At 36.2% G+C, this 10,482-nt stretch overlaps 1 protein-coding gene across 3 annotated transcripts; it reads left to right on the forward strand.

Annotated features, from left to right (window-relative positions):
• Window positions 1–5,660: 5,660 nt before the first annotated feature.
• On the forward strand, window positions 5,661–10,249 carry LOC133798450 (uncharacterized). 3 transcript variants are annotated; one of them, XM_062236729.1, is made up of 6 exons: window positions 5,661–5,819; window positions 5,990–6,200; window positions 7,788–9,227; window positions 9,345–9,413; window positions 9,506–9,704; window positions 9,847–10,249. In XM_062236729.1, exons 2-6 carry the CDS (start codon window positions 6,198–6,200, stop codon window positions 9,915–9,917), a joined length of 1,782 nt encoding a protein of 593 aa, XP_062092713.1. In that variant the 5' UTR covers window positions 5,661–5,819; window positions 5,990–6,197; the 3' UTR covers window positions 9,918–10,249. The 3 variants fall into 3 exon arrangements, with proteins under 3 accessions (XP_062092713.1, XP_062092714.1, XP_062092715.1); XM_062236730.1 differs by having other exon boundaries at window positions 5,668–5,819; window positions 6,052–6,200; XM_062236731.1 differs by having other exon boundaries at window positions 5,669–5,819; window positions 6,145–6,200.
• The last annotated feature ends 233 nt before the right edge of the window (window positions 10,250–10,482 follow it).

The raw sequence follows: 10,482 nt of genomic DNA on the forward strand, positions 1-10,482 counted from the left end.
ACGGTATTTTCGGGATCCCTAATGTAAAACACTTATAATTTTCAATGAATGCTTACATTTTCAAATTATGTGATTTTAATACAGTTTAGTTACACTTTTGAGTTAAATGCTTGGTTAGCTAGTTAAATGCACATTTTAAACTCACTTAGTAACGGCTCTAAGGTAGTAAGGCATTACAATAATCATTATGTGGACATTATTGGTTGGTAGAGCGATAAATGTGATCTGGCCCGACATGGCCCACATTTTCGTGCCTCCGAATAATTCAGGTCAGACCCCTATCCAATTAGTGCCGCCCTGGGCCGACCCATATTTGAAAGATTAAGCCAAGCACGACCCATAGGCACGACCCATGTGTAATGCCCCGGATTCCCTATTATGGTTAATGGCTGGATTAGTAGGCTGGGAGGGCCATAACTGTTTAATTATGCCATTAAATGTGTTTATGTATGCTTATGAGAATTATATTATAATATGATGTTAAATGCATGCATGTGAGTCCACATTTGTTTACAGGGGTGTTTTGGTAATTTGGCCCGTTGAGGGTATAATTGAATATTTGTTTGCATGTTAATGATATATTGTGAGACCACATTATAATGTGGATTGGTTCGAGTATTTCGACATGAGACGATCTTTAAACATGATTTGTCGGTTTGGTCATAACAGGTTTGAGCTCGGGGCTCGGAGTGAGTCTCAGGGTGAGATTTATGGTTATGGCGTTACCGGGGATTTTAGGGTAACGGGATATGAATTATTGGTGTTTGAGGATATTGAGATTAGCGGGAATTGGGAAGCGTTAATTATGATTAACGGGTTAAGCAGAAAGTACCAATTTTTCCCTTGTGATGGTTTTAGAGGCTTTGGATGACACAAGGGTATTTTGGTATTTTAGGGAGGATATATGTGACTTTAGGTGGCTGTTGGCTGTAGAAAGTGGTAGACTAAACAGGACAAAAACAGAGACTCTCATCTTCCTTTCCCGTACACAATTTCCTTCATTCTTCCTTTGAGGATTTTGAGTTCTAGGTGAGGATTCCAGCTAGGAAACTCAAGGGCTGGCTTGGTGGACTTGGTTCAGCTTGTAAGGGAGGTCCAAAATCGGTTTCAAGGTGAGTTTTAGCCTTTGGTTTCAGGTGTTGCTCTATTTTCGTTTTAGTTTTCAATTCATGGTTTTTGATGTGGGAAGTGTGAATCAAAGGGGGTTTTTGTGTTGTTTTGATTGGGGTTTGATGAGGGTGAGCTATGGGTGTTATTTGGGGGTTTAATTGAGTGTTTGGAGGAGGTTTGGAGTTGGTTCGAAGGGTTAGTTCCAAGGGAAAATGCAGGGGAGAGTTGGCTGGTGCGTGCTGGTTTCTTGGCTGGTTTGCGTAATGAGTCGCGGCCTGCCTATGGTGTGCCGCGGCATGGCTCTGGTGAGCCGCGGCCCATCAGGGCAGATCTAGCCAAAAAGATGTTTTTAGCTTGAGGATTCAAACCTTAGGCCTCGGGGTTGAACCTAGTACCTAGTTGAGTTATATTTGATGTCCCGGAGGCTAGATCTTGGTTTGGGAACCCTCAGTTTTCATTTTTATTGATGAATCCTATATTTTGGTTATGACCAGGTGACCGTCAGGGAATTTAAAGGTTGATCGTTCTCAGGAGTCCTTCATATAATAATTCTCACTCGAACCAGAGGTAAGAAAACGGTGTATGAATACAGTTGCACCCTGTATAAGTATATGGCATGCATGGTTTGATATTGGAGCATGTTGGTATTGCATATTAAATGCTGATGTACGCTGATTACCTGTTTAAGACACTGACTAGTCAGGGACCGACTCTAAAGTCGAGAATCATGCATTGAATGGCTCTATGGCATTAATGCTAGACCGACCCTAGGGTCGAAGAACTTATAAGCGCTTGCCTGGTCTACGACCAGATGTCTATAGCCAAGGTATATGACCCCGGTGACTGTTTGTCACATGGCTAGGGGGCGTTGTCCATAGCTTCGACTCTAGGGTCGAGAGGAAGGTTATGTTGGTGACCAATCACCATACACCTGTCCTGAACAAACTTATGAAAGAATCACTTATCAGTTAAGCCCTGGTGACCCTATCGTCACATGGCTAGAGGGAGCGATGCTCAATATTGTGACTTTTGGCTATTGTCACCTATTTGTTGGACTGTTAGTCCTGTATGGTTATTATAATCGTTGTTGATATTATATCATGCTTTATTGTGTTTTCTTGCTGGGCCTTGGCTCATGGGTGCTATGTGGTGCAGGTAAAGGGAAGGAAAAGCTTAACCAACCCTGAGTGGAGAGCTTGGGCAATGTGGTGTACATACTGGGCCGCTTGACCGCCACGGTCAAGGAGTTCTCAGAGGGACTAGGGGTTTACCCTACTTTTGCCGCTTAGGCTGGCGAGGATTGTATATTTGAAACTGTAGCGACTCTTTTGTATAATGGACATCTTGTAAACATTTTAAAAGGCTCATGAGCAGTTTATTTACTTAATGAAATGTACCCTTTCCTTTTTATTGGTTTTTACCTTAACCAGATAATAGCACTTAGATCACGTTTTTAACCAAAGGACTCGGGTAGCGAGTCAAATTTCCGGTTCACTGTTCACCGTAACTGTTCTGGGGTAACCAGGGCGTTACACCATGTGTGTGCTGTGTCGGGCCCAAATCGAGCCGGCCCATTTTTAGGCCCATTTTATTGGGGTCAACATAAAGCCCAAAAAACCTGCAAAACCAGCTCGATCCGAACCCATAAAGCCCAAAAAATTGAAAATCCGCATCTGTCGGGTCTAACCCAATCCGAAATCCGCATTTTCGAATTTGGGTTCGGGTTTTAATATAAAAAAATATGATTCGGGTGAAACCCGAAACTATTTTAAAAAAAAAAAGTTAAAAAACTACATTTATATATATATACTTACCTAACCAACGCTAACCCTAATTCATTCAACCACCCCCTTTCTTTCTCTCTCAATCCCTATTTCTAATTTCTCCCTTCTCTCTACCCATCCCTCTCTCTCACGACCAGCCACACCACCCACCCATTCCACGACAACCCTGACCCCCTCTCTCTATCTCGCCTCACTCCCCAACAGCCATGACCCTCTCACTCTCATTCTCAGAGCCTCTCACCCTGTTGTCGACGTCGACGTCGACCCTCTCCTCTCGAGTCTCTGCAGCTGGAAGGAGCTTCTCGAACACAAGGAGCCTCTCAGACACAAGTAGCCTCTCCTCTTCGTCCATGGAGGTCGGCCATGGAGGTCTCCTCGAACAGGTGAGATTTTTCTTCTTTTTGTTATTTTGTACCTATTTCAATATCATTATTGTTTGAGTTTTATTTACTTGCCTCTATCATGTTAGCATCTATTTGTGCTTGACTTTTATTTTAACAAAAATAGTGTTATACGGGTTGAACTTGAAGATGATTCTATTATGTTAGCATTTGAAGTTGGTTTCTGATTTCTAATTGTCTTTGTTGTAGATGATTCTATCTATTGTGTAGGTTCAACTCAGTTTTTGAGCTTTGAGTTGTTTAATGTATAGATTCTGTTTATCCAATTTGATGTATTATTTTTTTAAATTTTGCATAAATGATAAAAGTTTTGATGAAATGTTTGTTTCTCTGTTTCATTTTATAAAAGAGTTGATTAAGTATGTATGTGTGTATATAATATTTGTATATATGCTTGTTTGTTATGATATAGATGATGAGTTTGTATTATTTTTTTTTGTTTTACACGGAGAGATGAAATAGGAAGTGTGGTTGCTTTAATTTTTTTTGGACTTTTTTATTATATGATATTATCAAGATTTTATAAATTTGTATTTAGTTTAAATTTAATTAAGATTTTAAAAGTATATGAAATAATAGAAGTTAATTTGATATTAAAGCCTCAAATTCACTTAAAAAAAACCAAATAAAAAAGATCCAAAACTTTTTATTTTGCAAATATAATAGAAATGATAAGAGGTCCAACACCTCATCTCAAAATTTAACTTAAAAAAATGACAAAATTATATTTTTAATCTTTAAAATGATAAATTTCAATTTAAACTAGGTCTAAGGCCCAATTCGGGCGAAATCTGAATATAGTTGAAACCTGTAAAACCGTATATATTCGGATCAGATTCGGTAGTCATTTTTTAAAATCTGAATTTGAAAAACCCGAACCCGATAATTTGAAACCTGTCAAATCCGACCCGTGTGCACCCGATGAGGTGTTTGTTATGATATAGAAGATGAGTTTATATTAATTTTTTTTGTTCTGCACGGAGAGATGAAATAGGAAGTGTGGTTGCTTTATTTTTTTTGGGCTTTTTTATTATATGATATTATCAAGATTTATAAATTTGTATTTAGTTTAAATTTAATTAAGATTTTAAAAGTACATAACATAATAGAATTTAATTAGATATTAAAACCTCAAATTCACTTTAAAAAAAAACCAAATGAAAAAGATCCAAAACTTTTTATTTTACAAATATAATAGAAATAATAAGAGGTCCAACACCTCATCTCAAAACTTAACTAAAACAATGACAAAAATGATATGTTTAATCTTTAAAATGATAAATTTCAATTTAAACTGGGCCTAAGGTCCAATTTGGGCAATGTCCGAATATAGTTGAAACCCGCGATAAAACCGTATATATTCGGATCAAATTCGGTAGTCCTTTTTTAAAATCTGAATTTGAAAAACTCGAACCCGATAATTCAAAACTCGTCAAATCCAACCCGTGTGCACCCCTATATTTTATTATTGCAAAAAAAATATTATAATAGGGAATTGAACCCCTCACATCCTCTTTAACAATCAATAAACTTACTACTAATGCAAATACATTTTTTGGTGTAAATTATAATTTAAGATATTTTTATATATTTTTCAACAATATTTTACACAAAATTATATCAAATATAATTATTATAATTTAAATACTTACTAATAAATATTAAAAACTTTAATTCACAAATTTTAAAATAAATTAATATAATTATAAAATTATAAACATTCAAAAAAATAATAAATTTTTATTATCATTTTAATTTATAGATAATTGACAAGTACAAATTTATTATTATTATTAACGTCAAAATATAGAATTTTTTTATAGTGTCGTACTTTTAGACTAGTTTGTTTGTGTTTTCATGTCGTGCCGTGCTCAAACCCATGTTATGTCGTGTTAGGCTAATTTTTAATTCGTGTCATGCTTGACGCAAACTCATATTTTTTCGTGCTATATTGTGATCGTAGCTCCCGAGCACGCATCGGTTTAGTACTGTGCTAGAAAGGTCTGCCCATATTTAAAGCTCTATAGGTTGAATCACTTCCTAATACTTCCTGCTTTTACCACAGGAACGAATTACACAATATCCCTATTAATCTCCTACATCTGAAACCAGTTTCTATCCAAATACAACAACCTATAAGATCGTGACATGTCACCGATTATTCTCGTAAGTCGTAAAGTAAGCACTGAGGGCACTCAAAAAGTTGCAGTGGTATTTCAACGGCCAAGATTGCAGTGTATTTGTATCTGGAAGTGGGGCCTAAGAAGGTGATGACACGTGTCACATATGGATTACGAAAGCGTATGTGATTATAGTACAATGTTGCGCATCAAACTATTTGTCAAAGTTAAAACCCAGCTTCAGTTTCCCATATCTACCACTCACAGTCACAGAGGTCCCTTTCTAGTTTCTACAACCAAGAAAGAAGAAAATAGTGCATTTTCTCCTCTCCGGTGCCGGAAAATATCGCCGGATCGCTCCGGCACGGTTTTGTTCCTCAATAAACTCTGATTATCTTTAATTGGTAGGGTTTAAAATATTTTACTATTATGTGTGTGTACATTTGTATGGGTTTTTCCAAATTCATTTGATCTTCGAGCTCTCTATTATTTATGCTTCCTTTGGATCGTTTATGGTGTTGATCGAACTTCAATTTCAATGGGCCTTTGTTTTCTTTCGTTTTGTTTTCGGTAGATTGATCGAGTAACGCTTTTTGAGCTATTGGATTTTGCATGGTTTCCGTCAATGGCCTTTAGGGACGAGACGGTGTCGTACAAGCTAAAGTAGGTCTCGGTCACCGGTTTTCTACTGGATTAATATATATCAAACTGGCGAACTTGATTGTGCAGGAACGAATTCATTTGAATGTTGCCGAGGTGACTCAGTGATTCATTTACAAAAAATGGTAGGCAAGAAACTCTAATTTCGAAGTTCTTGCATTGCATGCAAATGTTGGATTAGCAATTTAATCTTTTATTTTTGTTCCTTTGTTTGTTTGTTTGTTTTCTTTTTCTGTTTTGGTGTTTGTTTCTCTGCAATTGATGGATTTCGACTTTAATCGAATTTGATATGAATTTTTTAAAACACACACTCACACATTGCGATATAGATTTTTCTAATAGGCCTTGTAAATTTTTTTTTGTTGTATCTCTTTTTTCCTTTGGTTTGTGGAAATATCAACACTCACCTGATAAGTTCAAACAATCTAAGTTTTAGTAGTAAGCCATTTAAAGTAAAACTAAAACTAATGCTCCCGATGATAATCATCTGTGAAAGTGTGATCTCTATTAGTCTAAATTGAAACCAAACAAGTGTTTTTCCAACGAGTCAGTCACTCGAAGAAAGCTGAAAATTAAGTACTTGGCTCACATCGTTCTGTCGACTTAGAAAGTGGAGTTGAACCTCCCTAATACTTTTTTTTTTTCATAAGGTTGCAGTCTTTATACCATTTGGTTGATGTGTTTTCTCATTTCACTTACGTGAAATGATTTGAGAATCTTCATTTGTCAAATTCTAAATGCATTTCAATTTATCATATGTCATGTGCTTATTTTCTCTATAAACTTCTGGCTTCTGATTTATGTACTTGACTAGTAGATGTTTGAGTTGTTTAAGTGTTATTGTTTGAGAATTTTCTTGTATGATAATCATGTTATGTGGGTATATCAGTGGTTTTCACGGAGCTACATTTAAGGGTGATAGAATTTTGGGGTTATCTGGGACTTCAAATCCATGAGAAAGAAATCATTTTAATAATATGAATACCATGTTGCAGAAGTCTGCAACAGAAAGATTTAAAGCAACTTACACTTAGATACGATTGCCTTTATGAAGAAAGAAAGGGAAGAGATACAGACAGATTAAACATTTTTCTTCTAGTTATTGATAGAGAGTGAGAGCTCAGAAAGAAACTGTTTATTTAGTTGATGCTTTCTTTGTATGTCTTCTACCTTCCAGCGTGAGTCGCTAATTTAATTGAAGATAGTTTAGAAAGCAACTATTACCCTATGCTTTATAACACTACTATTAATTTTTTTTTTTAACATTTGAATTGGATCTTACAATAATAGATTTCATAAGTAAGAGATTATTAAAAAAAGTTTAGATATCAATTAATGTTCAATCATTATATTGGAGTTCGTTCGTATTCTTGTATGGACAATCGTGGGTGAGGCTAATGCATAGTATTTGATATTTTCACATTAATGGAATCGGGTATTAGACCTATACCTCAGACAAGCAAAATATAATTTAAATTAAATATGCACATTTTAATGTTTTCCATTTGTGTCTTTTGATGTTTCATTTTTATTACTGCATAGGCATTGTGCACATGTCATTTACATATAATTTTTTCCTACTATTTTAATTTTTGAAAAATGCTTTTAGTTTGGTTGAGGTAATGTGTGATTTTTTTACCTGTTTATGCTACTATTTGCATGTTTAAGATTGTCAATTAGAAACCTTTTTTCTGAGAAACTCTATTTTGCAGTCTTTCCCCAAAAGCGTTTGGATGCTTCGAGATGCTGGATGTTTGACTGATGGTGAGATGGGTTATGATAATCCTTCTAGGATTGAGCCAAAACGGGGTCAATGGTTTATGGATGCCAATGGACCACAACTTTTCAACAAGAAGCATGCAATGGAGGATGTTAATGGTAGACCTGTTTCAGGAGTTTCACATATGAATGTTTCTCCATGGGATAACGCTTCTGGTTTTCAGTCAGTTCCAGGGCAATTTTCTGACCGACTCTTTGGATCTGAACAGATGCGGACTGTTAATCTGGTTGATAGGAACATTCAATCTATTGGTAATGGAAATATGAATGTGGGAAGAAAGAGTTTTGATAATCAATATGGAAACAGTCCATCAGTGGGTTTGTCAATGTCTCATACCATTGACGACCCCTCATCATGTCTCAATTTTGGTGGGATTCGGAAAGTTAAAGTCAATGAAGTTAGGGAACCTGAGAGCGCATTGACCACTTCTATGGGGAACTCATACACCAGGGTAGAGAGTAGTAACATTTCAATGGGTAACTCCTACACCAGGGTAGAGAGTAGTACCAATTCAATGGTTAACTCTTATAACAAGAGTGATGAAAACACCATTTCCCTAGGTCCAACTTATAACAATGATGATGGTAGTGTCTCAGTGGGACCTACTTTCACCAAGGGAGATGAGAACTTCATTTCAGCAGGTCAGACTTTTAATAAGGGGGATGGCGATTTCATATCAATGGGCCACAACTACAGCAAAAGTGATAATGGTCTTTTATCGATGGGTCAGCCCTATGACAAGGCGGAGGGGAATTTTGTATCAATGAACCAATCATATGAAAAAGGAGAGAGTAATATCATATCATTAGGTACCTCTTATAACAAGGGCCATGAGGATTTTATTTCCATTGGTGCAAACTATGGTAAATCAAACAATAATTTTATTCAAATGTCTCCCTCCTACATAAAGGAGAATGATAGTATGATATCAATGGGTCCGACTTATAAGGCTGATTCAAATGTTCTAGCAATGGGTCCTAGCTATGATAAAGGAGACTCTAGCAATCTATCGATGGGTCAGAACTACAACAAGGGTGAAAGCACTACCATATCTTTTGGAGGGTTTCATGATGAACCTGAGACTAATCCCTCCGGTGGTATCATTAGCAGTTATGATTTGTTGATGAGTAACCAGAACTCATCTCAGACTTTGGAATTATCTGGGCAGAAGATTTCGGTTGAGGCTAATGTGGATTCAAGTGTAAATGGAATTCCAAAAGCTGATTCTCAAATTGATGCCAATCCAAAGAATAAGGAGCCAAAGACTGTTAAGAAGGCACCTCCTAACAACTTTCCTTCAAATGTCAAAAGTCTATTATCAACTGGTATGTTTGATGGGGTTCCTGTGAAGTATGTTTCCTGGTCACGGGAGGTAAGTCTTTCTTCTTATATATTCGTTGTCTCTATTAATTTAGATAGGTAAATGCAGTATGCTCTGCTGATCAATTTTCTTACTTTCTGTCGTCTCTTAATCTATTATTTTTGGCAGAAAAATCTCGAGGGAGTTATAAGAGGGACTGGGTATTTATGTTCCTGCGATGGCTGCAACAATTCAAAGGTAAGCACATTTTGTGTTGCCTCAGCTTTTTGAGAAGGTCATGTTTGATTTGAGATTCATGTGTTGCGGTGGAATTGAATTGTGTGATGCAGTCTCTCAACGCATATGAATTTGAGCGTCATGCTGGTTGCAAGACCAAACACCCTAATAATCACATATACTTTGCGAATGGAAAGACCATTTATGCAGTTGTTCAAGAGCTGAAGAATACTCCACAGGAGATGCTGTTTGATGCAATTCAAAAGGTGACAGGGTCCCCTATTAACCAAAAGAATTTCCGTGTGTGGAAAGGTAATTATTGATCTTAGATGGTTTTAGACTTTACATTGACTAATTAAACACTAATTGAATGATTATCCAGACCATTTTCTTTTGTTAATGCTGGTTAAGAATTTTCTCTCTCGTAATATTGTTTCTTCTTCTCTGCTCTCAGCATCATATCAAGCTGCAACTCGGGAACTTCAGCGCATCTATGGAAAGGATGAGGTAACCATACCATCTTGAGATGAGAATCTTCTGCACAAAAGGTTTTGAGGTAAGTTTCATATGGGACCTGTGAATAGCATTATACAGTTGGTAAATTATAGACTGATCTGGAATTTGGAAAATTTGAGCTGTTGAATGTTCATAGGTTTTTGGTTCATTTAATATTCTCCAAAATTAGGATACTACACATTTGTTAACGGATTTTTGGCAGTTTATCATCAGTTCTTTTTAAATTAGGATGGTCAAAGCACTGAAGGGTGTATTTGAAGCAAAATTGTTCAATGATATACTGCAAGTACTATGTCAAAATATTATTCAAGAACTGAATGGTTACTACTACATTTTAAGCTTGTCTGCCCTGCCATTGAGTGATCCAAACCTCCCCGCTCTTTTCTTCCTGATGATTAAAATATGCAAACCATTTCTAGGCCCACTTATACCACTATTACTGCCCATTTCATTATCCAATATTATTATTATTATTATTAGCAATGGACATTGACTGGTACAATGAATATCAGAATATAATTGCCTACATTTGAAGTCGTCTTATCATACACTTGTTGATTCTATATCTATTTCT

This window comes from Humulus lupulus, chromosome 8, assembly GCF_963169125.1.
Source record: "Humulus lupulus chromosome 8, drHumLupu1.1, whole genome shotgun sequence".
Lineage (NCBI taxonomy): Eukaryota > Viridiplantae > Streptophyta > Magnoliopsida > Rosales > Cannabaceae > Humulus > Humulus lupulus.